This window comes from Crocodylus porosus, unplaced genomic scaffold (genome assembly GCF_001723895.1).
Source record: "Crocodylus porosus isolate Cpor-Errol unplaced genomic scaffold, CroPor_comp1, whole genome shotgun sequence".
NCBI lineage: Eukaryota > Metazoa > Chordata > Crocodylia > Crocodylidae > Crocodylus > Crocodylus porosus.
In genome coordinates, this window is record NW_017728931.1 from 12,542,753 (window position 1) to 12,570,440 (window position 27,688).

Genomic DNA, 27,688 nt, shown 5'->3' on the forward strand with positions numbered 1-27,688 from the left:
CCAGTAGCCTTTGATCCTCACTACCTCACATTGCATTTTTATATATTTCTCACAGTTCATTTTCATATATCATTTGTCATCTTTACCATGGCATTGTGTGTTTTATATTTTACACTTTTAAACTCTTAAGGAATATACTCCCTGTAGAATGAAGTTACACCCTGGACCATTGTTAAACCTGCATTGAAACAGTAATTGTAAAGTGATAAATCTGTTGAGTGAATGCAAGTGAATGATGATCATCAGTAGACAATAGTCTAAAGGAACTCCATTTTAGGCTAATCAAGCTAAAGAACCAATTCCTGGAACTTGAGCACTCACCCTATGGACTATTCCTGTAACCCATAACAATACAGCCATTAAGTCAATAAGTCAAGGGTGGACTCCTGAAACTTCAGGTACTAGCAGGCAGAGACCCCTGTGACTAACAGCTGTCAGGTACTACTACCCACGTGGGACAGCGTCCTCCAGATTCGGTAGCCAAGATGATGCTGGGGGATTACACAAGTCTGCCAGAAAGGGATGAGAGGCAGTGAAGCGTGACCCTCAATGGCACCCTCTCATCCAGCACCTGACCTACTGAGATAGAAGGACAAGCAGGCAACCCCCTTCTGAGAAGACTTCACCTTAAAGGAAGCTGACCATCAACAGCAGGCTCCAGGGCCTTGGATAGGTAGATATACTGAAACCAGTGCTCACAAACACTACAGCAGCCACCACACACTATACGACATGAGTTTGAGTGAGTGAGTGAGTGAGTGAGTGAGTGAGAGTGTGTGTGTGCGCACACACGCATGCTAAGGTGACCGGTACCACCCATAACTCAAAATTTGCATTCATGATTTTATTGGTAACTTCACATCCCATCCAATAAACTAGAATTTGTTGAGTTCGTCCTTTATAGCCAAAAACAGTACTCCAGGTGAAGCCACGCCCAAGCCAAAAAGAGGGAAGGCATCACCTGCTTCTACCTGAAAGCAACACTCCCACCAATACCACCCAGAATGCTACTGGCTTTTTTTATTTTTTTTTTTTTACAGCAAGAGAACACTGTTGACTCAGATTCAGCTTGCAGCCCACCATATTCTCTAGGTCCTTTTCCATTGTACTGCAGCCTTGTGAGTCATTCCCTATTCTGTATTTGTGCATACAACTGTTCCATCTTACATGCAGGACTTGACATTTGTCCTTACTTTTGTTTACTTAATTTCTGATCATTTCTCCAGTTTTCAAGGGTCATTCTGAATTCTAATCAGTGCTCTAAAGTGTCTGCAATTCCACCTACCTCGCTATCATCTGCAAGTTTGCTAACTGTGCATTCATTCCCATTTTCTAGACCATTAATGTTAAACAACACCAGACCCAGAACAGGCCCCTGGGTAACCTTATTTGGTATGTCCTTCCAATTATATATTGATCCATTGGTAACTATTCTTTTGAGCATGACAAAGCAATCAACTATATATCCACCTTACAAAGGTTTTGTTTAGACTTAATTTCCTTGACTTACTGATGAGAATTACATGGGACACAGTGCCAAAAGCCTAGCTAAAATTGAGGTATATCACCATCCACTGCTCTCCCCTTCCTAATAACAAAATCCATTACCTTATAGTAAAAAGAATTCAGGTTGGTCAAGCATGACTTGCTCTTGACAAGTCCTCACTGGCTGTTCCTGATCGCCTTATTAACCTCTACACAACTAGAAATGAATTCCTTGATGACATTCCCCATGGTCTTTCAGGGCACTGAGGTCAGATTGACTGGTCTGCAAGTCCCCAAATCCACTTTCTCCTCTTTCTTAAAGATGGGCAGTATATTCAGTCTTTTTCAGTCATCCAAAACCTCACCCAAACTCTAGAAGTTCTCAGAAAGTATAGCTAATGGCTCTGAAATTACCCCAACCAAATCAGTACAGGCAACCCTGACTTAATGCTGTTTCGCTTAGTGCTATTTCACTATAACATTCATTTTAAATTGATACCTAACTTCACTTAGCACTCAGCAAGTTTTGTTATAACACTCGCGGTCGCCATCTTGGGTCCTTAAAAACAATTGCAGTCACCATCTTGGGCCGTCAAATACTTTTGGTTTCGCTTAAAGCTGTTTTGGCTTAAAGCTTGTTTTTTCAGAAACCGATTAAGAGCACTAGGCAGGGGTTGCCTGTACTCTAAGATAAATCTCATTGGGCTCTGCTGATTTGAAAACATCCAGTTTCTCAAAATAATCCCTAACTTATCCTTTTGCTATACGCTAAGATAATTACCTCTTCCCCTATCCTTGCCACCTGGCAGCTGACCTTATTTGTGAAAACTGAAGTAAAAAATGCATTAAATATTTCAGCCTTCTCTGCATCTTCCTTATTAGACTACTCTCTACATTTATTAAAGGGACTTAATCCTACCTTGGTCTTCCTCTTACTTCTGATATACTTGTAGAACAGGTTTGGGGGTTGTTTTTTGTTTTATTATTGTTATCTTTTACATCCCCCTCTATACCTACATCTTGGTATGTGCTGTGGCCTTCCTGATTCTGTCCCTGCACGCCTGTGTTATATTTTTATGGTCTTCTGTGATAATATCCTCAATTTTTTGTCACATTCCCTCTTGAAATTTTTACTCACTGAAGAGTTTGCTGTTTAGCCAGGCCAGTCCTTTGCTGCACTTCCTGTCTTCAATAATAGGATAGCTTTCTCCAGCTTAAGTAACAGCAGCTCTCCTGGATGCTTCTTCCCCTCAGATTTGCCTCTCAGGGGATCCTACCCACTAGTTCCATGAGTTTGTTAAAGTCTGCTTTTCTGAGGTTCAGCATCTTTACTCAACTGCTCTCTCTCCTCCCTACCTTCAGGATCTTGCTCTGTATCATTTCACAGTTATACTGTCACCCAAGTTGGCCTCCCCATTCTCAGCCCATTCCTCCCTGCTCAAGAACAGCAAATCAAGAACAGCTTCCCTCCCTATTCCAGTTTCTCTGCCATCTCTATTATTCAAAGTCTCACTAGAAGGTTTAATTGAAAAACATTAATCCAATTGATTATTAATAAACCAGTTTCTTCATATATTTTTACTGGGTGAAATAACTGATCACTGGACTTGCAAGCTCTCTGATGAGATGACTGCAGTCTTTTCAGTAGGAAGATAATGAATGATGAATAATGACTGTTCATAATGAATTATTGGGTGATTATACATTCATGCTAAAATGTGTGAAATTTTGAGGGTCTGCCAAGGCTTTTATGAGTTCCCTGCTTCAGTCTAAGTAATCATGAATAATATGAGCCCACAAGTCACAGGGGACTCAACATGGTGATTTTATTCATAACAATATATAAATTATTGGCATTTGCTTGTTTTGCGCTATTTTAAAAATGCTAAATAATATTGTGTTGGTTTGTTTTAGATGATTTTAACTTCTTTTTCTAGCTCACTTTTATTATGTCTATGCCACAAACACTGTAGGGAAGTCAGGGGTGGGTAACCAAGTCACCATCTCCAGACATCCACTTAAAGAGGATGCAAGAATGGCACCTCTGCCACCATTTCTTGCCCTCCCACCACCACTGCCACAGCCAGCCTGACCTCTGCCACCCCAGTAGTTATTCCTCTGAAAAAATGCAAAACATGGCTATTCATATAGAAGTTTGCACTCTGTGAAGTTGCAGCTTAAGTACTTACATGTTTCACAGCAGGTATTGTCAATTTTTGCAATTTTGCCCTAAGAGAGAACATATGTTTCAGTTTAGAGGCACAAAATAGCTGCACACACACCCCCAAAAATATCCAAAGAATGACATTCCTTTTCTAAGTTACAAATTCTGTATTATGAGTCTGCAACAAAACTTTTTTCCTATAATTTTGCTTCATTAAACTGAAAGAATATTTAAAAGTTGTGCATCGGTCCACGTGGCCAACTGATATTGTTCTTGGGGCATCACTATCACCTTGAATGCCATTAGCTACACAAACCAACTTTTATCACTCAAAGCCACACCTCTCTCATTTTTCTGAAAAATACTGTGCTTGCTTACTTAAAAGCAGCCTTTTGAAATAAACTGACTTTTCCCAATACCCATTTTTCTGCTATATTAAAACCATTGTAAAACCCGCTGCTTTTTCTCTGTTCTTGTATGGGCATAATTTCACCTATTTGCATTTATTCATTCTTGATTTACACCAATATGACCAGGCATCGTCCAGTCCATAATAATAATTATGATCATCAGCAGGCCATGATAACATGATGAAACACAATGCTGAACTATTTAAACAGGTGTAACATTCAAAGACCTAGATTACTCCTGATTTTCTAAGTAACGCATGAAGATTTTTAGAATGCTTATCCACCTTTCATGTGTGTGACAAATCCACGTATAGTTGGGCTTATGTTTTTCCCACCCCATGCAATGCTAGAAAAAATATTCACAGATAGACAAAACTCCTCAAAGAGGTCTGGATCAGCATGTGTTGGAGCAGCAAATGCTTCATCCTTTAAAAAAAACACTATCTGCACTCCATTTTCCAGCCCTGCATTGTTGCTGCAGAACTGAAGAGGAGAAAGGGGGCGAAAGGGAATGAGCTACTAACATCTATCAATACTATTAATCTATAAGTACTGCATTAAGGAAATGCAGACACCAGGATAGTTCCCTTGTACAAGAAGGAGGACTAATGACATCGTTTTACCTCCTTCGCACAATGTTGCTACAAGTGCCAACATCTGCCTTTAGATTTCATGCACACATCTACATTAGTGAGTGGTGATGCTTAGAGACTAGAGATTCAGTTCATCTGAAACTCCAAAAGCTCAGATGTATATTCACAACTCCGCACTCTGGGAGCTGGAAGGAAAATATCTTATTATAGGTATTGGCTGACTTTAAATGGACTTCACATTGGACCACAGTCCCACATGAAATTGGGATATGCTGAAGCATGTGAAATGTATTAGATAACAAAGAAAACTGATTGGTTTTCTGAAACTAAGAGAAAATACATATTTTGCTTAGCTGAGGCATCACATGGTGTTTGGGGTTTCCCAGCCCTACTGCACATACGATACTTATATATAGATCCATAAATAAGACAGAGATTACTAAGAAACGCACAAATTGGGCCCATTTCACTACTTACTCCTTCAGCCAAGCATCTCCTGGAATCAAATGGAGGGCAACCAGTGACTCTCCTTTCCCAGATAAATTCTTGTTTTTCATTCACTTTGCAGGCATGACTATCACAGCCATCTTGCACTGTCTCATTTGGCTGTAAAGATTTAAGAGTTGTTAACTTAAGCAACAAAAATCACCCCTAGAAGATCAAAATTTTTAGGGAGCTATAAAATGCAACTGTATTACTTGTTTATTCTTTAACTGAATGGCAATTCAATCAATATGCCTCTATAGTGAAAGTAATTTTAGAATCATTGTGCTGATAACCCATTACTCCTGGTTTTCCTATCCCTTCCCTTGTTCTAGAATGATTTCTGATTGCTGAATGCCTTTCAGCAGGAAACGAGATTTTTGTTTTTTTCAGTTTTATTACATGCTGGTCCAAATGCTAGGAGTTTCAAAGTAGTATGAATCCCGTGTTTTGCGCTAAATCCACCCCCAAACACAAACAAGACAGGAACAAATTAATATCCAACACAACACACAAATAAAGAAAAAAAAACTTTTGCTGGGTTGGTGCTTAGTCATAGTTTAGCACCCAGTGCTCTTTCATTTGATTAAGTGAGCAACAACTTTTTGAAATAGACCTTGGGTTCTTCTTAAAGCATCAAAGACGACATGCTTGTTAAAAAGAAACAGCCATTGTGCCTCAGAAAGCAGCATATTCCTACTTCCTTTCATCCGTTTCAGGTCTAATTTTTGGTCTTATAAAAATCCCCCTCTGCCCCCCCCCACCTTGAAAATTATGTTAAATATCCATATATATGTTTTCCTCAAAAGATGGAAGTACACACTACAACCCAAGGGCCAAGCCCCAAGATCCTTGCTCAGGTTTTTACCCAGTCCTTATTCAGACAATTTTCTCTTTGAAGTTAATGGGATATTTTTCCACAAGTAAAGACAGAGCAACATCAGGTTTTGGCATTTAATGAGGATCCCAAATGCCTGCCGTCTTGCAAGTATGTGATTTGACATGCATGTTGACAGAGCTATACAAATAAGCAATTAAAACTAGAGGCTCTCACGGAAATAGTGGTGTGTTTACCAAAGATTTCCATGTCTTGTACTGAAAAGAAGCAAGGAATATGGGCACCACATGCCTCAGATGAAAGTTCCCATGTCATTAACAGTCAGCCAACAAAATGAGTGCGCTTCATACTGACCTGCAAATACATGATTCTTCCGTTTCTCAGCCGGATGACACATGAAATTTGCACACACCTCCCACAGCAGGAGCCATTGATTTCTTCCATCCTATAACTCTGTAATTGAAGGTAATTCATATTGGCATTTTTTTCCGATTCTCTGGGTATGCCTAGCTGCCTCCTAAGATAAACTTCATCCAAACATAATTAAAATTCATGGGTTGGCCCTGTCTAAATAAATGGTTTTTATTAAGCTTGACATTACGATGCCTTGCAGTATCATTGTGTTGTAGGATACGTGAATGTTACTAGCCCTGTGATGCCTCACCCCGTGTCCATTAAGCTTATGGAAAATTTCTCATTGCCTTTAATAAAGCAGGATGAGGGTCACTATCATGGAACACTAATGATTATGGAAAAAAGCAAAATGCACTAATATGCTGCAAGTGCTATAGGAACTTCAGAGGGCATCACCTATATGAACTTATCACTCAAGCTAATGCATTGTGCTGTGCAAATTGTGGAAGATCTCAGAGGCCCACACAGGGAAAAAGGAGGCCAAGTAGCTGCAGGGTAGTAGGCATGAAGATATGGTAAGAAGAACAGAAAGCAGGCAAGAGGAGGGGACAAATTCAGGGTTACTCAATGTGTGGCCCATGTAATCAGCCTGCAGGTCTCCCCATGTGTCTGGAAATTTGGTAATGGGGAAAAAGTGGCAATTAACCCTGCCACCACTCCCATGACACCAAATTTCCAAGCCTCACATGGCTGAATTGACCCTGGCCAAGCCAGTCCCAGGCAGAGGGATCACAGCCTGTTCCTGTGCCACTGTAGTGAGTCAAGGCCTGATCCATTGGGCACCAATGGCCTGGCCGGGGCCAATTCCAGCTGCGCGGTGTTGATCCAACCATGCAGAAATGGTCCGGCCAGGGTTGATGCAATGTGGAACAGCAAAAAGGTATGGCGGTGTGGAGGCCTGGCTAAGCTGCTAGCCACAATAAGGGCAGATCAAACTGGAGGGAACTCCAGGAGGTAGCATTCCCTGTTCCCTACAAGAAAGAGGCTTGGCTCTGCCTACAAGCCACAAGCCAGCTGATAAACCCATATAGTTTTAGACCTCACTACAGTGAAACTTGATATATTTTCTGGTAGCGGGGATTTAGATGATATTCAGAATATGTCTTCATACAGCACCATACTCAACCCTATCTCAACAAATCTTTGCGGAAAGGGAGAGGTAGATCCCAAAGTCTCTGAAATAGAGCCATGTACACTGGGAGACGTAGCCAAGGGGCCCCACAGAGTAAATCTAGAAGGTTCTTACATTTCATCATTTTGGATAGGGAGGGATATAAATCTAACAAACAAACACACACACATTCCCACTCACCTTTGGACAGGGTGCACAGCTGAATTTTCTACATTCAAGTCTGTACTGGCGAAACTGTCCTCTTTGCATGGTGCATTCACACGTTGTGCATAAATCCACCATCAAACGCTTCCCTACCTGAAACATCAGATGCTGTTAGCAATGTTCAGTGACCTTTTCTTTATCTGCACTCAGAAAAATGTGTGAATTCAGTTTCAAGAGAATTTGTGCTGGCTGTATTAGAAAAGAAAGCCCTCTAGCGATTCCTTGATTGTCAGACCCACCTCGAGATACAGCAAAAATGTGGCAACTATCCGGCAAGGTGTAAAAGTCTGAAATGGTTAAAAATGGATTGCAACTGCCCTCTATTCAGTGGCTCCTCAGTCAAAGTGGAGGTTCCTGAGTGACTTGGAAGTTGATGCGGTAGGGAAGAAATGTAAGAGAATAGACTAAAATGGTTATGCATGGAAATGCAAGAGAAAGGAATCATATCTAGTTGTGCGTGTTCACATGCCTGTGATTGGATGGTTCAAAGACTAACATACGTGAGGGGGTGTCAAACATCTGGCCTGGGGGCCACATCTGGCCTGCAGAACCATTGCATCAAGCCTTCCATAGTCCATTGGACTAACAGAAGTTAGGGGGCATGGCTTGCTACAGAATTTGGGGTCCCTGGACTCCAATGGACATGGCTGTGGTGCCCGAGGCCCATGTTACCATATGAAGGCAGTCCTGTGCTGCCCCCACCCCCAGACCTGTTCTGCCCCCTGGTCCTGGACCAGTGCTATCCCCTGAACATGGCTGCATGCTGCTGCCCAAACACAGTCCTACCACTGTCATTACTGGCCTATCAGATCCAGCACAAGAAGAACACCTGCAGCCCAGATCCAGCCTGGGGGATCACGAGCTAACACACAGACATATACAATACCTGATGTGTGTTTGACACCCCTTATGTGTATATAAAGGTGTATGTTTTCAGGAGGTGTATGTTTGTGTACCCTGGCATTTCTCCCCTAGGTCAATTGGGCTAACAAGGTAACTGATAGTGAATAAAAGCTATTTGGTTTTATATGTTTTTTACTGACTGATGAACCTGTGGCAGCAGGATGGGAAGAAGTGTCCATGGAAGTTGCAACCATCTTGCTCATAACACGTGGCCCTACCATTCTGGACTACGGCAAAAAACACAAAAGCCTTTCTCTCTGCGGATGGAGACCCAACTTCCATTTCAGTATCACCACACAGCCACAACAGGATGAGGATATTTCTCAGAGAGTCATTCCAAGGTAAGTCCTCTATCTGCAGCTATCCTCCACTTACCCTGCCCTCAGATTCTCCAGCATCATGGGAGAGAGGACAAACACTAGTGAGAGAAACCGCTCCTTAAGTGGAAGGACAATGTTGACACAAATAAATAGATATAAATTGACTAGGAGTGACTTTAAGCTGGAAGTTAGAAGGTTACTTGGATCAGCCTCTCAAATATGTGAGGAGGAAGAAAAACCTGTTTTAAGATGTGCCTTGAGTATTTTAGGAAAGGGGCATGGCAGGGCTGAATTATCCTAGGCACCAGTTACACCATGAAGTAGGGTCCCCAACTAAGTACAGCTGGGCCCTCCAACGAACTTAACACTGAGCACTGGTAGCAGTGGTAGCAATAGCAGCTGATTCCTCCTCTTGTTTGGTGAAGTAGAAGGCGAGCTGCCCCCTAGCCTCTGACCCTCTAGGAGCTCCCACCCCCACCCCCAGCCCCCCAGGCTTCAGAAGATAGGAGGAAGCCATCACCACTGCTAGTCCACTGTGAAATAAGGGATAGGTAAAAATAGGATAGGTAAAAATAGTATGGCTCACCTGCAGGCCCCCCCAGTCCTTTACCTTGACCTTGAATTATATAATGAGATTGCCTGTAACAGCAGGGGACTGGTCCCAGTGACCCACAGGATCCCTTCCAAAGCTGCATTACTATCATGGTCTGCCAACTCAGACTTGAGACTTGGCACAGAATGCTTTTCCCTTCTTATTTTAACCTTTTATAGTGATATGCTCATGCTCATTACTCTGAGAGGCTAATAGCACTTGAAGGATCCAGGCACGAAGCCACTCTCATAACTTTTCCCTGTGGGAGAGGAAGTGTCATGTGACAAATGCTAGTCTCCTTGATTAGTCTCAACTCTGGAAAATACTCAGATATCCCAGTGATAGTGCTAGTAAGAAGAGCCTCAGCAGACTGTACAGATCTACAAATATAATCTATTTCACCACTGCTGCTCTGCCTCCTCTTATGTTTGGGGGGGAGGACAAAACACCTGTCAATGACACCACTCTCTATGACCCATTTGAGATTCAAAATAGTTATTTTGTGCCATTTATTCCCATTGTTATATTTGACTAAGACCTCTGGATTTTATTGCCTCAGTAGCACCAGGCATTTGCATCACTTTTGGCAGGAAGGAAACCACTATAAAGTTTAGTATGCAGAGAATAACATATTAAAATTAACATTCCCCGTAGGAGCTCATAAAATTGACAAAATTCTAACCTGCTGGGAATTCCATTTTTCAGCAGAAAATAGCAACAAGCTAAACTTTTGCGAAAAATCACTATTATTTTGGAAACAATGTTTAAGGTTACATTTACAAGATAGAACCAAGTCTTCACATACATTTGCCTCCAAATGGTTGGGATGTTGTTTTCATGATACAAATTTTGCAATATAAGCACCATCTGTAATATTTATACAATTTTCTTCAGGGATCAGCATAGAAAAGGGCCCTGACAGCACATTTCTGTCAGCAAACACAGCTTACTGCAAGATAACCAAGTAAAATCATGAAATGATTTATCTGTTCCATTTGTATATTGCACTTATGTGATATTCTCTAAACACAATAAAACATCAACATCTGCTAGGCTTGAGTTAGCCAGTGCAACCAAAATTATCTCCACAAAGTCAGAAACCACTTTAGTCTCCTTCAAACATGCCACTCAGTAAAAGCCTGGGAAAACAGATGAGTGTTACAGCTAATTCCATTTGGTAAATACAGCCACCTGCTTGGAAGTCTGCAGTAAAGCCTGCAACATTGTTTAGAACAGTGGAGTCAGTGCAATAGAGCAAGTTACTGGAGTACAATACTGGTAACCAGATACAAAGCCGAAATGTAAAGGGATTAAGGCCATAATAATCTAACAGAACTGTAGTAAAAGAGTCCAAACTTGGAACCATTCACTGAATGAGTTGATGAAGGAAAGCTTTCCCTTGATATAAAATGAAACATGAAGCCTACTTTTTAATGGGTGGTTGTACTCCCAGAATAAAATTTTGAAATCCAGGAAGTATAAACTCATGGGAATACCCAAACTTGACTTCTAACTCAGATTTTGGAACAATCCCAGAAGACTGTAATCCCCCAAAATGTGTTCCAAGGAGGGCTGGGTAGATTTTTTATTTTATTTTTTGGTTTTTTGTTTTGCTTTTTTGGAAGAATAAGCTATTGCTGCAAAATGCAGTTTCGTGCCATTTGAAACCATTCGTGAATTTGGGGTCAAATTCTAGCATCTCACAAAAGACCAAAAAACAAAATGTAAAAGGTTCATCTCAAGTTTCAAAACCAAACAGTTGGATCTTTCTCTTCAAAATAACTTCATTCTCAAATTTGCCTAAATGTAATCTTTTTAAAGGGTTGAAAAAAAAAAACCACTTTGTTCTAGATCAAAGCTTCTTTGTTTTCTTAATTTTTTGCCAAGTAGAAGAAATCGTTTTAGGTTGGTCCAAGACGACACAAGGTTGTCCAACTTTTTTGGCCCCACAAGCCAGATCCAGACCATGCGCATCTATCTTACAGGCCAGACAGCACATCTCTGGTAATGGGGCAGCAGCGTGGCAATGCGACTGCCAGAGCTGCTGTGTTGGCATGGCTCCAGTACTCAGCGGGTGAATGCCACTGCTCCTTGCCTCCCCTTTTACCTTGAGTGACCCGCAGCAAGTTGAGGTACAGAGTGGGGTGTCCACCTCCTGGATTCCATAGCCACACCAATGCAGCAGCTCCAGCAGCTGTACCAACAAGCTGTAGAGGTGCAATTTAACTCTGAAGCTGCAAAAGGATGGCAGGGGGTGATATGCTGATTACTACTACAAATTGTTTCTATGGAGGGCAGGAGGGGAGGAACTAGAAAAAAATTCAGAAAACCATTTCATTTCAATATTTGCAACATGAACCTTTTGACTTTCTGAAAGGAAACAGTATTTTGTCTCGAAGTTTACTTAGAGTTTATTTATTTATTTATTTTAAAATTCCTCCAGGTCAAATAAAACTGTCTGTTCAACCCAAAGGAATTATTCAGCTTTTCACATTGCCAAAAAAAAAAAAGGAAAAAAAAAAGTGTTGGTTTTGAGTCAACCCAAAATAGAAAATATGTTCTCCTTTTGTTTTGTTTTTTCCCCTTTGGTCAATGAACCAAAAATACCAGTTTTTCCACAGACCTTTAGTACTCAGGTGCAATCTAGCAATATCAGGCTGATGAAAATGTGTCATTCAGTTGCAGAACAGAAGACTGGTGGGTATCCCAGTGAGAATGAGAAGGCACGAGAGTGCAGTGATCATGCTAGATAATACACTCCAGAAGTAGGGTCTGTATTGAATATTATGAACAGGTTTGGACAGAGTACCCTTATACAAATACTGACTTCATTTTTCTCACACACAAAATGTACCTTTTCCCCAAAAATCTGCCTTCCAAAATTGGGGTGTATGTATTAAGTTGGGAAGCTGTTTTCTTTGTTGGAAAAGCAGCATGCTTGGAGATGCTGTACATGCCATGCAGCTGCTAAGAGGGTTGCTGCTTCTCTCTGGCCACAGCAGTCTATGAGAAGGAGTCCTCATCATCCCCATACAATCACAGTTATTGTCCAAGTGTCCTAGCTTGTGCTTGAAGCAGAAAGGGACTTGCTGGTAATAAGCTGATGAGGCTTTTGAGGTGTAACCAACACTTAATTTTTCCTGGAACTTATGCAAAGAGCTACTTACAGTAAAGAACTAATAGTCTTATTACTACTGCCCTTTCAAGGCTCTGGGATCTAACATTGTGCCACACCAGGAAATTTCTGCTTCCTGATAGCTCACCAGACTGTCTTCTGGGATGCTACACTTCCTGGACACGCTTTGTGCCCTGGAGTCTTATACTATGTCAGACAGTCAGCCATGACTCACCTGGCAGAGGAAATACCATGACCACAGTGGTGGCATGGGAAATATCCTGACTGAGGTAATGCAATTAAAATGGCACTGTGTAGCAGAGGGTTGCACCCTTGTCTGCTTGCAGACAGGACTCCCTATGACAGCCTCATAGTTAGCTTCCCACTGGCCAGATTCTAGAGGGAGGAACAAGACTCACATCAACTTTACAGAAGTGGGAGACTCCTCCCTAGCTTGCTCCTGTGGCCATATGGCTGAAGGCAACTGAAACTCAGGGGCATCTGAACTGCTAGCTTCTAGGCTTGGGGCTGCATGTAGAATACTCAACAAAGGATTTGGAAGCATCTGAAACCCCAGGTGGGGGTGGAGGATGCTTGCCAGTAGTAGGGCCACATATGGTTCTTGAATGACTCATGGATTTAGAATTGATTTGGCTGATTTGACTTGGGACATAAAAACTTCTCTTTAAAATTGTTTTTAAAAAATTAAAAATCCTTTTTTTCTACATTCTGCCATCCAAAAACAAGATGCACGCTTTATTTTAGGGCACACTGTATGTGAGAGAATATGGCATATTACAGATAAACTAAACAGAGTAATCAAAGAGAAGGAGGGCAGTCCCTCAAACTTTAAAACTCATCTCCCGATGTTCTGACAGAAATTAATTGTTCGCTGAGTATTACAGTTGGTAGGGAAGGAAAGCCCTTATACCAATGAGAGCCAATCTTTTTGGCAGATATGCCACACATTAAACCCTGGACCTTCCTGAGTAACATTCTGATTCCTTTTCCCTGCCTGATCTGCTGCTCTGCTTTCTACTCCCTGCCTTATCTGCCACTATACTGCCTGTCCCCTCCCTGATATGCTGCACACCATGCACAGAGCCTAGCCATGCCACCTGTGGCATGTGTACCACAGGTTAGCCACCTCTGCTTTACACAAAAAGAAGGATGTTATGATGACAGGGATATAGCTTTGATAAGATGGAAAGCTTATGCCTACATAACATGGAAATAAGAGGCTGGCTAGGGGTCTCACTACAGTAAGCTACATTTTAAATAAGCAGCAGACAGAAACGTGGACACCCCTGAATTTAGAAATTAAAGCTTAGATTAACTATAGAGATGGGCTGCTTTCTTTTGAGGGTGCTGAGCATAGATGAAATTCTCTAATACTAGAGGTACTGCCAGAACATGGATTTAAGAAAACAATGGACAATTGCTAGGATGCCCCAAAGGTAAGATCAGATGCTTAGATACAATCATTCTTACTGCCATATTCAGGCTTAAAATATCTGTTAACAGAGGGTAGAAGAGGAATTTTCTCTCAGGGCATGTTGGCAGAAATCTAGAAGGGGGCATGGGGGCAGTGAGAGGCACAGGTGTACTTCCTCTGCTAATAGTCAAAGAGATTTGATGAAAGCTTGTTGCCACCTTCTTTAACTTCTGGGTAGGTTAGGAATATTTCTCCTTCCTCTGGAATAAACACCGTTTCTCTCTTTGCATGTTCCTCCTAAGCAGTTTCCTGTGATAAAATGTAATCACTATAGTATCTGAGACCCTCTCCCAACATCCTTCATTCTTCCCAACCTTTCACAGACTGGGAACTGAGGCTCAAAGACAACACAGGGATGTGATGACAGAGCCAGTAACTGGGCCCCAATCTCAGGCCAGTGTTTCAACTACATGACACCTCTTTTAGGACTGCAGTTCTGAGAAGACATGTTGGTGCCTGGTATCTACAGTCTGATTGATTTATCCTATACAAATGCTCTTCACAATGTTGAAATAGTTTACATGCACTTGATACCAAAAGAAAGTTCTCTTACCCCAATAACAGTGCCATTCAAAACACAACCTTTCACAGGTTCTGGAAAAGAAAACATATATCAATGCTATAAAAGCAGCAAAATGTTTTATAACCCATGGGTCTCATCTTGGCTTGGTTTATAGAAGTAGAAGCCCCACTGATGTTAACGGGAGCTATCCTCAGTGTGAAGCTGCAAAATTCAACCCTACCCATGGATCCAGGATTTCAGAAAGGTGGGTGCAGGAACAGCAATTTGTACTGTAAGGGTGGCTACATCCCAGCTCCCAGCCTCCCTTCCCAGCAGGGTGGGCAGACCACACCACACCACAGGAGCAGCAGCAGGGGGCTTTTTTAAAGACCCTCTAGCAGTTAAGAATCTCTTCTTCCCCCTCCCTTCCCCTCTGTGCTCAGCTATATGTTCTCTTTCCCCCTTCCCAAGCCCCACCTCTACCACCTGGCCACTCTTGCTGCTGTCACCAGCTGAGCCAGAGGTGGAAAGCGGGGAGCAGGCAAGGGCTACTCCAGCCCTACTTCTGCTGGGCTGCATGTAGAGTCAGGATCTGCTAGAGACAGCAGCAGCAGGCAGGTTCTTCTCCTGTGCCTGTTCCTGGCTGGCAGGGAACGACTGAGCAGGGGGACCAGGAAGGGTACAGAGACCAACCTGCTACTGCCAGTGTACTTGGCTGATCTTGGCTCCATGCAGAGCCCAGCTAGAGCAACGAGGAGCAGCTCTGGAGATCCCTCTTTGCCCTCACTGCTGCCCTCAAGGCAGCTGGCTACAGTGATAGCAGTGGGTAGGAAAGGGAGGAGGGAAGGGAAGGAGCTGAGCATAAAGGGAAAAGGAGAGACAAATTATTACTTGCTTCAGGGCCTATAAAAAAAGTCCCCAGCTGCTTCTTTCGCTGCATGGTCAACTGAAAGGAGGTGTGTTAATGCCACTGCACCCACTGGATCTACCCCTGGCCCTACCCATAAAGTATACCTGTAAAATGAGTCCAGCAATGTGATCCTGAATTTCCCTCCTAAAGCTTTCTTAGCAACCTGTTGTTTTTTCAATACATAGTACAATGTGGTTTACCCCTACAGTTCAGGCCTCCTGGTTGCAAAAGCTGTTTTAGTATCTATTCTACAAGTTGTACAATCTACTTTTCTCCTCTTCCTCCCTGGCTCTCACTAATCTTCCTCCTGACCACAAAGCCCCTTTCATTGTGTCCTTTCTTGTAGCCAAGTTAAGAAGTAGGAGAGAAACAGAGATAATAAAGGTGCCCCGGGAAAAGAAAATGATAATATGGCCATCATAACACATGAAAACTGAGATTTTCTTCAACTAAAGGACTGCCAACGGTGGTCACAATATGACAGGATAATTTCAAAATGAGGTGCATTTCTACAGCCTACATCTTGTAAGTAGCTAAAAAGCAGCACAAGAGCAAGTGACAGAATCATAATTCTCTGACGATTCAGTCAGCAGCTCTGAAACCTTACCACAGTAGCACGAGGGACAGCAATCTATTATCCGGTCACAGCGTAGCTCAGTTCCCACCTGACAGTCAGGCATGTCCATCTGAGAGCATGACACATTCATTTTCTGGATAAAAACCTCATTGTTCATTCGGACGCATTCATTGATGACGCAAGGGCTGAAAGGATATCGCCACTTTGTGCCAACCTAAGGGGGAGAGGTTGCCAAGGGTTATGGAGTTGCTGGTTGTGTTTGAACAATGGAGAAAGGAAGAATTACCATAACAAACCCACAACAACAACATACTTCTGCTGTAGGACACAGACCCCAATAACAGTATTCCCCAGGCTTTGAACTCCTGGAATTTTCAGCAATGCTTGACACCCTTTGGTTCCACACAGGGTCTCCCAAAACTCTGACCTGGATCATGATACCCTAAGACAGATTGCTGAATAGCCTGTCAAGTGTAACTGTTAAGGGGGGGATGCTACTGCATCAGAAATAAAAGTGGAACCAGATACCATGTGCAAAAGGGCTGGGTGAGTTGCACTGGATTCAGAATAACAATATGTCCTAGTTTCTGTTGCATCCTGTGGGAAAGTTAGGTTTCCAGAGCCCAAAAGAGACTCTGGTAATGTCTTCTTCACAAGATGAGGCTGATGAATGGGTGAGGCCCCTGTTCCTGGATACAGGTGGGAGTACATAACACAGGACCAGAGATGATGGGGCTCTCAAGAAAATATTGCTGGGAAGGGTAGAAAGAATCCATGGGTTGTCAGAGGTGAATCCTAGGGGAAAAGGCACTGACATGGGACACCCCTAAAATACTCAGCACAAACTGAAACTTTATAGCTGGGGACTCATAGATAGCAAGGACATTGTTAAAATGTTGTTTATACAATACTTAAGAGCTAAAGTACTCAGAAAGGGCCAGTTATTTTTATAGATGTAGTAATGAATGAGTGTAACAGACTTGGAACTTCTCCCCATGACTGCCATCCACATTAAAAAAGGCACCAATGGTGAAGGCAGACTCACTGTCATTAGAAGCCGTTTCACAGCCTTGGGAAAAGAAACAAAAATGAAATTGCCATTTGTGGTCTTCTGACATCACTTCAGGACCAAGCATAAGAGAGGAAGACAGGCCTGATAAAAATGAGATAAAGTTTGCAGGAACACATGGCAAGAGCTGGGAGAATGGGAATGGTATCTGTGAAAGCACCCCTTTGGGGAGTCTTTCTTTGGACTTCTTGGGAAAAATGAAAAGGTAATCTCTGCAAGAAAGCCTGGGAGTTCTTAACTCATAATGACAGTGGCTCGAATTCATCCAGGTGCTCAAGCATGTATTTAGACAAAAAGTGACCTTGTGCCGGGAGATGAGGAGGGACAGAGCACCTTGTAAGATATTCTTATTAATTTTCTTTTCAGATGCACCTTGTGACATGAGATATAGTATATTCTTTAAAAAAAAAAAAAAAGAAAGAAAGAATAATCCATAATATGACATCTGTCACCATTAGAAATGGAAGACCTTGAGCTATTTTAGTTACTGGCTGCTCTGTTGAGGAAAAAATCATCTCGTCTCTAAAAGAACATGCAAAAGATAAAAGCCAATCTCCCTGCAAAATTAAAAAGCCTTACAACAGATGCGTCCAAGTACCCAGACTCTTGGGCTGAAATGGGATTGCAAGGCTCCTCACAGGCTGGACCCAGACATGGTGGCAGCATCATAGAGCCACAGATGTTGATGTGACTGTTGCTTGCCCCTTGCCACCAATATACTTCCCCAATGAGACCCCAGATTTTGGCAGTGGGCCCTGCCCCCACTTACCCCACTCCCAAATTCCTTGCCCATCTAGGAGCCCCACAGATTAAACCCTTCATGGCTCTTCAGGCCAAATCCATTTTGTGGGCTATGTTTGACATCCCTGCCTTACATGATATGTCCACATTCAAAATACACTGGAGAAAAAAAAATGAAACATACTCGAAACCTGGACATCATTTTACACTACAGCTTCTTCTCTTCACACCACTTCGGCAGTATAAGTAAGATTTAAAGTCTGCAAATGTAATTTACTCTTAATTTAAGGCCCCTTTATTCTTTAAGAGCAGTGTAAAACAATGGAAATGAGAATCAGACCTCTAAACACTAGCAAAATCTGCAGTGTCTGAGACTTTGGAAAGAAACCAATGAACTTTCTACTGTGACCTGCTAAGTAGTTATTTCACTGTTAATGTCAGACATGCTGGAAGGTGAAAGACCAACCCCTATCAGTATGTACGGTTCTACAATTTACTAGGACATTAGAAAATATGGTTGGGAACTAGAGCATACAAAAATAATACTGAAAATTAGATGTGCGCTCTGTTAAAATGAAATAAGTAGAGGACTTTGAGACATTTTCTTTTTTTTTTAATTATTTTTAAAGAGGGAAGCTGATTTTCTTTGTTAAAAATGCAAGAAAAATGAGAATATATATAATAGCATAAGCTTTTTATCACACAGGTTGTGACATTCAAAAAGAGGGAAGGGAGAAATGGAAGATGTAGCATTTTAATATGTTTAACCTCCTTTCTTGCTGATCCTCCAACCAGTGGAAAGGATTACACAATTTAACATGACTAGAGTAAGCAGTGGCTTGCCAAGGCCATAGGGGTTGAAAACAGGACAAAATGATTAAGCTGAAGAAAGATATACATGGAGAAAAAAGGAAAATGAGCATATCTACTTCATTTTGCAGGCTGGTAGGATATCTACAGTACTTCTACATCAGATTTAGGGATTTTTTTTATATATTTCTGCATGTATTTACTAGTGAACTCTTTGGAATAGACAAAGGAATTCCAGTGCCAGCAAGGAGCTCCTGAAAATAAATTGTTATTCTGAGCAGGGAACAAGTGCAACAGGGAATATTGCAGGGCTGGCTTCCCTGTATTTCTCAGCTGGCAATCTGTCTGACTTGGAACCACCAGGTTTAGCGAGAAGAAAATACATCACCCCAGTCTCCACTGCAACGTCATCCCAGACATCACAGTTAGCCAGATAGGATGTCTTAACTGACCAGTCTCACAACCCATTCAGATTAAGCAGTCTGCTACTATGCATGCATTAACCAAAGTTCTGTTATTCACTAGCATTTGCCCTGAAAAAATTTTAAGGTGTTAATTTTAAGGTGACTGAGCTGCACATTTTATACCTGAGTGCTATGGGAATGCATAATTACAAAAGCTACTTCTGTGCTATACAAGATTGCATCCTATTACAGAACAAGGAATGTTTGCAGGGTTCATGTTAAACAAAAAAGTTGTAGAATTTGCATGGCTGGGACAGATTCACCAAGGACCTGATTCAGCAAAGCAATGCTGACTCTATTTAAGGATAGAGTAAATTTCATTGATTTATGAGAGATTTATGCACATACGTAAATGATCTCCTGAATCCAGAGTGTAATTAATTGTTTAAAAATTTCTAATCATTTTTCAGAACAAGGTAAACTCAAATATTTTGCTGAATAAACTGTTCTAACATACATTAATAAACATACATCAACATGACCACCAAACTGATCTGTTTCTGCAATAAGCGATCTGCATACTTTTCTTCTCTGGAAGACAAAAATGACTTCATTTCTCCTGAACTGTCAGTGGCTTGTAACTCTAGACCTTACCTCATGCCAACGAACATCAACATCCCCTCGAGACCAGAAGCGTGGTTCTTCACATGCAGTCTTCTGACATTTTCCACAACACTCCCCTTCTTGCTGGATATATGTATAACCCTAGAAGAGATCACAGTTTCATAGTTGTTGGGGGCTGAAAGGGACCTTACAGATCACCAGGTCCAGCCCCCTTACAATAACAATGATTGTACCTGTTTCAAGAGCAAAAATAAAAAGAGGAGAAGCTAAGGCAATGAGAAGATATGATGGAATAAATCCAAGAGAGATGCTTAACATCATGGATTTCACAAGACAATTTCTTATTGAACTGCATCATTTAAACAAAACAAGCTGTTTCAGAAACGCACACAAAACCCCCATAATTGTACTAGACCATTTGTGGAAAATTCTCTGATCATCAGAGGCTGTTTAGTTAATGCTTTGAAGTCAGTGAAGTTTTCCCTGCTGTAAGTGTTCTTATTCATGCAATCTGAATCTTATTGATGACACAGTTTTGTGAGGATCTGAGCATCTCTAAGTGAGTACTCAACCTACGCCTGAATTAAACAGAAGTCAATGGCGCCTGGCACTTTGTGAGCTAGTAAATATTGAATTGTGTCACTGTAGGATCTGGGAATTGCCAAATAAGGATCAAAGCCCATTTTGCAAGGTGCTGTGCAAATGGGTACTCAGATGTAGATACTGTCAAACCCAAAGGGCTCCTGACCTAAATTTGTGATGGGATTTAAGAGGTGGACAAAATCAGAGCTGAGGAGGAGGCTGAAGTAGCAGCAGAACAAACATGTTTTGGGTTCTAAACACTTTGTTCCTATAATATCACACAGCCCTGGAGTTGCAGAGGTTAAATCCGTGCCACAGTTTTCTTTTATACATTTTAAATGCGTGGCCTCTTCTTTTGAGAAAAGGAGAGCAACTATAATTCTCCAGTCTGTAATTTTACATAATTGTTTTGCTCATTTCTAGTCTACACTATATAAGACTGGTACCTTACGTTATGCCGGGACTTCCCAGCCCATAGCACCTGACCTATACACCAGTTATTTAGAGAATGCCTATTGGCTTGGACCTTATGAGATAAGAGATATGGCAAGAAAATGTCTCAGATATTCCTATTCAGTGAAAGCAAGGGAGATGAAAGAAAACAGCCCCTCACTTCTCAATCCTGGGCATTTTTATTACCTCAACCCTTTCACTTTCCTGAGAACCAGTTCTGGAAAGAAGCTGTTAAGTGATTGCAAATGCTTGTGGGAGTTGATGGGTTAGGAGACAAAACCATGCATGGATATCAAGAATCAGATGAAAAAACAAACTGAAAATCACTATCTTCATCACTTCAAGAAAAAGATGTATTCCTCTACCCAGTAGGACTGTGTGAAGCTTCAGGTGCTGATTGGATGTGAAGGAGATTCAGACCGATCTGGTAGCGAAACCTCCAAATCCGAATTGAATCCGGAGACTGATAAAGGTCTGAATCGATTTGAAGCTCTCCAAATCAATTCAGAAAAGATTCAGACAGCTTCGGAGATCCAGGCTGTCCCCACTTACTGCCACAGGGAGCTAGACCCAGATTCTGTGCCGAAAACTACCAATGTGATGTTGTAGTCAGCAAAGCAACTAAAACTCTGGCTTGCATCCATAGATGCTTCACTAGCAAATCCTAGGATGTTATCCCCCTACTGTACTTGGCCTTGGTGAAGCCGCAGCTGGAGTACTGTATCCAATTTTGGGTTCCACAATTTAAAAAGGATGTGGAGAAGCTTGAGAGAATCCAGAGGAGAGCCACGCGCATGATCAGAGGGCAGGAGAACAGACCTTCTGATGAGAGACTGAGCGCTATAGGACTCTTCAACCTGGAAAAGTGCAGGCTCGGGAGGGACCTGGTGGCTGCCTATAAGTATAGAAGGGGTGTATATCAGGATCTGGGGGAACGTCTGCTCACCAGAGCACCCCAAGGGATGACAAGGTCAAACAGTTACAAACTTCTCCAAAACCATTTCAGGCTGGACATAAGAAAGAACTTCTTTACAGTCTGAGCCCCCAAGACCTGGAAAAGACTGCTGCCACAGGTGGTGCAAGCACCTACTCTGGATTCCTTTAGGAGTTGATGTTTATCTTGCTGGGATCCTATGATCCCACCTGACTTCCTTTCCCTGGGGCACGAGCTGGATTCGATGATCTTCCAAGGTCCCTTCCAGCCCTAATGTCTATGAAATATATGAAGGGGGGGGGGGAGAGGAGGAGGGCTGTAGGAGCAGAGAGGGAACCATGCGGGGACGCCCGCCAGGCCCCATCCCCTGCCTGCTCCCCCAGCACCCCGAGTGCTCCACAACCCCTGCCTGCTCTCCCAGCCCCATCAACGGCTGCCCTGCCTGGCCCCAGCCCCCGGTTCTTTGGGAAAAAAAAAAAACAACCCAAAACAAACAAACAAACAAAAAAAGCCCCACACTCACCAACTGCTGCAGCAGCCATTGGGATTTCTGGGAGCTCATGGCAGAGCCACCCATGCAGCATGGGGCAGTAAGGATCACACCCCTGCCTGGCAGGAGCTGGTGACTGTGGACTTTTTTTTTCTTCTTTAAAGAGCCAGGAGCTGGGGCCAGGCAGGGCAGCCATTGACAGGGCTCGGAAAGCTGGCAGGGGATGGGGCCTGTTTGACTTGGAACAGTGATTTGAATCACTGAATTGAATCACTGTCCCCCAAATCGGCCGACTCCGAATCAAAAGCAAATACTAGTCACTTAGCACAGGCCTGCTATCCAGCTATAGGAGCTTCAACAGTGGAGTTTTGAAAAAATGTTTTGCTATAGTTTAATGCAAAGATGCAAAAAGAAAGCTTAAAACAAACAAACAAAAACTTTTAGCAGGATCATAGCTATTAATTTACAGGAACAAAAAAAGGAAAGAATTCAAGGTTATAGGCAAATTTGAAACGTATCTTAAATACATTCAGGCATCTAACTGGATTTAGACCTAAACAAGAGGTGATCATGTCTTCATATCTGTTATAGGCAAGTAGCTAGCTCCCTTTCTAGATACCATATTTACTCAAATACAAGATGGCCCTGATTATAAAATGACACCCCCCCAATAATTAGATTCTACATAAGGAAATTTTATAAATTTGATACAGTTTTCCAGGTATAGGATCTAATTATTGGAGGTCTGTCTTGAATGTGTTCCCTTGCCACTGCAACAACATGAAAAATAAATCTAGGGGGCCAGGTAGCCCCTTTATCCTCAGCAACTCCCCCAACTTTTTCCCCCTGTAGTCCTTCCCTCACTCCTTACTGTTAGACCCTGTTCTCCCTGAGCACGTGGAAATAAGAAACAAAGCTGAAAACACTGAGTTTGAAATAAACATAGCTGTAGCAATTTGCATATAGTACCCCATAAACTTAATTCACTCAGAAATTATGCATTTTACCTTTTGAAACTGCTGCAAGTTTTAGGACAGGTACTCTAGGAATACACCTTTTAAGAGCAGCCCTTGTGATTACCTCCTAGTCCTACTTGCGCTTAGCCAAAAACCCAGGAAGCAAGTCAAGATGAAAAAAAGGAAGCAGTCTCCCATTGCCACAAAATCATGCAGTCAAGTTTCCTGCATTTGGGAAAACTTGCAAGGGTCAGCCTGCTCAGAGTACAAGGAACAGGCCTCACCTTGAAAATATCTGAGAAAACCACCTACTTGGTCATGGTATTTCTTCTGCTAGATAAGTATAGTACAAACTATGCATGATACTAGTCCAGAGCAAAATGACTCATGACTTTACAGATAGTTCATTGTGCTGGGCCCCAGCAGTCAACAGCATTTCAAGTCATGGTGACCCCACAGCTCAGCACTGCTCAGTATCTGCGAACTCTAGATATGCCCCACCCTGCCACAAAGGATCCATGTGTTAATTAGCTGCCCACACATGACCAGAACTGGGCATTCTTGTCACGAGTCCTGGGATCCTCCAAAAATGTATATGAAGATAGGGCGCAGGGCAACCTGGTCTGGCTTCATATGATGAAGGGTGAGGCTACATTAATCATATGCAACAGGCTGAGAGAGGGGCTGACAAAGGGATTCTGTATGAACTGTTTAGGGCCACATTTGGTGATGGTTGCCAGCTATTTAAGGCTGGTGAAGAAACAGGAATCATTGGGAATGGGAAAGAAAGGTGCAGCTCAGCTGTTGGAGTGAAAAGAAAGTTGAAATGAAATGTATTCAATGTAATGGCTCACTATAACTTGAAAAAGATGGTGCTGAGGGGGACTGCTTTCCTCAATTTCCCATTGTAAATTTTTTGTTGAAAAAAAACTTCACTAGAAAAAACAGAACATTATGATTTAGATATTAGAAATAATTTTCTGTCTATAAAGGTAATTAAACATTGAAACAGGCTACCTAGAAAAAGGGTGGAATCTCCATCCCTGGAGATTTTCAAGAGTAGATTAGGCAGGCACTTGGCTGGGATGGTTTAGTTAGGGATGTTCCTGCCTTGAGCAGGAGACTGGATTAGATGACCTTGTGAAGTCCCTTCCAGCTTCACTTTCCTATGATCCCATGACTTTTAACAGGTAAAAGTAAATCCCACTCCTCAATGAAAATTAAGTCTTTTTTTTTTTTTTTTTGGCAAAAAGCCATTTCCTAACATACAAATGTTTCAACAAAAAACATTTCCAACAACCTAAAACCCTCAAACATTCTGAGGGAGATAATAGAAACAAACTGTAGCCTATAAATTATACAAATAGTTTGCAAACAGCAGGTTTACTGGATTATTCACACGTTAGACTTCTGTAATTAGCCACGTAACATTAACCTTTTATAGTATGAACCTTCAGTGTGACGCCAAACGTCTGAAGTCACTGGTATTTCACAGACACAGACACTTGACTTCATACATCACAGTGGAAAACTGAGTATAGTAGCTTAACTTATATTATTTAGATGAAGTTTCACTGCTGAATTTGTTGCTGAATGTCACTTACGACAGTTAAATGCATTGCAGAAGCATTTTGGTTCTGGGAGAGTTGTTTTATTATACTTTCAACTATATAAGTAAAACCAAAGTAAGATGCTTCTACTAAGAATGAATTTGGTTTCTAGATTAAGAGGAGTTTGGTTACAGGGTGGGCTCTGAAATCCACTTCCCAAAGCCCATTCACACAAACATAACTCTGTAAAACACTAATGAAAAGTTGCCAAAATATCAGCACCTAAATGCGATTCCAAATTCCCCAAAATGTTCACAAATACAATTTTGCACAAGTCACAGGACTTGAAGTGGAGATTGTGGGACTGAATCAGGTGTTGCATTGACCCTTCTCACTATAGCCAGGTCTCCTCTACAGTAGGGCAGTGCGAAATTTTGCCCAGTCATCCAGCAGACAGACTCACACCCCCGGGATCAGTCCAGCACAGCCTCCACAGCCCTCTCTGGGGTGCAGGCAAGCCCCCGATCTGCCTGCCAGATGACAGGAGCCTGGTGCTGCCAGCGGGGCCAGCGGCAGCACTGATCTTCCCATTGCTGGGTGCAGAATAGCCTATCATTGAAACATCGAAACAGCATTGAAACAGTGAAACAGTTTCAACTAAATGAAACAGAACGGCGCTTTCAAAATTAAACAAAACTCAAAACGGAACACTGTTCCATCAAAACGGAAGTCGAAGCAGAACGGTGCTGTTTTGCACAGCCCTATTTTACAGTACAAATAACATTTCACCAGTAGAAAAATTTCCATCATGTGATCAAAATTCAACAAGTACAAAAGAAAATTATTTGAAAGGCATTATTATACAAGGCTATGTTAAAAATGTATATATATGACCAAAAATTCTAATAGCTTAGATATGATGGTTTTGAAGGCAGCATGAATACCTGGATAGATTGTATTAACTAACTGGACTCTTCCATCTCTGATTTAGAGAATTCGGAGACTACTTGCAGTGTATAGTCATGTTAGTCTGAAGTCAGGCAGAAAGCAGTGTAGATTTGCATCTTTATAGGCTAATTAAATCAGAGCTGTATAACATAAGCTTTCGCAAGCACAGAGCTTCCTTCATCAGATGCTGTGCAGAGCTGCTAAATAGAAAGCTGTGATTACAATACAAAAGGTAAGGAAGGGGGAAGGAAAAAGGGGGGCAACTACTGAGAAAGGCAAGGTGGCTAGGAGAGAGAAAACAAAGGAGGAACATAGGGCTATAAAAGCTAATCTAAGAGAGTAAGCATCCACTTAGAGCATTTACTCCCGTCTATTCTCTTGCCTTTTTGACTCCTCTTCCTTTATTATTGCTCCACCATATTCTTTTAACACATATGGATTTTAAGTTTTAAAAATCAGAAGGCACCCGTGGTAAATTTCAGAGGTCTATCACATTGACATGAAGCTCACTGTCTACAGGAGTAAAAAATCTGACTGCCCTGAGAGGTAAGGAATAATGCAACATACAACACCCTTCACCTTGGAGGAGATGCACACAGCTGACATTAAGCTGTAGCTGTGGGGAAAAAATTACAGGTGTTTGGTTACACCTACACTCTCGCAGCCTGCAATGATAAAATAAAATCCTGAGCTAGAGAAGGGAAGGTGACACAGTACAAATTAAAATCATGAAAAAATGTCCCTTCTGCTGAACTGGTCCTGGGCTTGCAATAAACAAAATACTAGAATGCCAGGTAATCCTGGCAGACTGGTATGCCACATAATCCTGTACTCTTCAGGAGTGACAGAGGATTGTCCATTTTGACTTCTTGCTTATCAGTTTGTTGAAGGGCTGCCCTTTGAAGGGTAATGAATCCATCCAAACAGTAAGGAGACTATCATTTCCCTCTCTGTCAAAAGGGTGGAATAAAGTAGAGGTCCCCCCTTCAAACTGGGACTATACTTAAAAAGATGTCAGTAAGTATCATCCTGACATCCTGTCAGTGGCTGCTCTGCAGATGAGAGAGACCTGGAGCGAAGAGACATACATCCAGAGACCAAAAAAGAGACAACCAAAGAGTGAGACAGGAATCCAGCAGGATTCTTTGGAAGAAAGGTGAAATATTCAGGGCCAGCATCTTAGTCAATATAAGGCTCTCAGTTGACAAGTCTCCAAAGCACTGAGGTTTCTGTCCCTGGTTCTGCAATGAACCAAAGCCCCAACAACAAACAGAGCAAATGTAATAATCTTCCACCAAATAATTTATATCGTTATTAAATAGATTTTTTTTCACACCAAGAACTCTAGCAACAGTCTTCCTTTATTAAAATATCTTTTCTTTGATCTTTGTGGCACATAAACATTAAGCCTTTTATTACCACACTTAACATATGGAAGAAAGCATACTTTTGCTACTTCAAAGCAGAAATGTCAGTCTGATATATTGGGGATTAAAGTCCTCAATTTCATGGTCAGCATCCATTACAATCATCATTCATCATGCCTCAGCACAAATGGTGCAAGTGCTTCTGTGTTATAATTTAACAGGGTTTTCAAGAGGCCTGAAAATCTTTCATAATCAATTTACACACACTTAGCTAAATGGGTATGATTAAGATGTATATTGCAGAAAATTACGCATAATTCTTCTCATAATCACAGCGCCTTTAAACCAAATGCTTTTATTTCACTTTTGTAGATCCCTGACTTCCAGGATGCACACAGGAAGCAAGCAACAAAGCAAGGGTTCCCTTTTCATTAATTAATTAGGGTTTGCATAATACTTTGTAATTCTAGCCCACTGTATTACAATGATGCCCTAGAGGGTAATTTTGACATATCTGCAGCGAAAGAGGGTTGAACAACCTCCAGGTGAATGCTAAAGTGTAGACTTTACTCCTCCTAGTGTCGAGTTCAGCCATTACACCAGTAACACATTTTCTCTCTCAA

The 27,688-nt window shown here is 41.8% G+C and overlaps 1 protein-coding gene across 3 annotated transcripts in view; it reads right to left on the reverse strand.

Moving 5' to 3' along the window:
- The window catches only part of VWF (von Willebrand factor), a 207,628-nt gene that overhangs the window by 9,928 nt on the left and 170,012 nt on the right, over window positions 1-27,688 (reverse strand). For all 3 annotated transcript variants that reach the window (XM_019544220.1, XM_019544218.1, XM_019544219.1), the window contains exons 44-50: window positions 19,816-19,926; window positions 16,168-16,351; window positions 14,702-14,742; window positions 7,700-7,816; window positions 6,328-6,426; window positions 5,130-5,258; window positions 3,675-3,714 (exon numbers count right to left, since the gene is read on the reverse strand). In XM_019544220.1, the coding sequence (XP_019399765.1) occupies window positions 3,675-3,714; window positions 5,130-5,258; window positions 6,328-6,426; window positions 7,700-7,816; window positions 14,702-14,742; window positions 16,168-16,351; window positions 19,816-19,926 (721 nt within the window). The remainder of the gene's footprint in view (window positions 1-3,674; window positions 3,715-5,129; window positions 5,259-6,327; window positions 6,427-7,699; window positions 7,817-14,701; window positions 14,743-16,167; window positions 16,352-19,815; window positions 19,927-27,688) is intronic.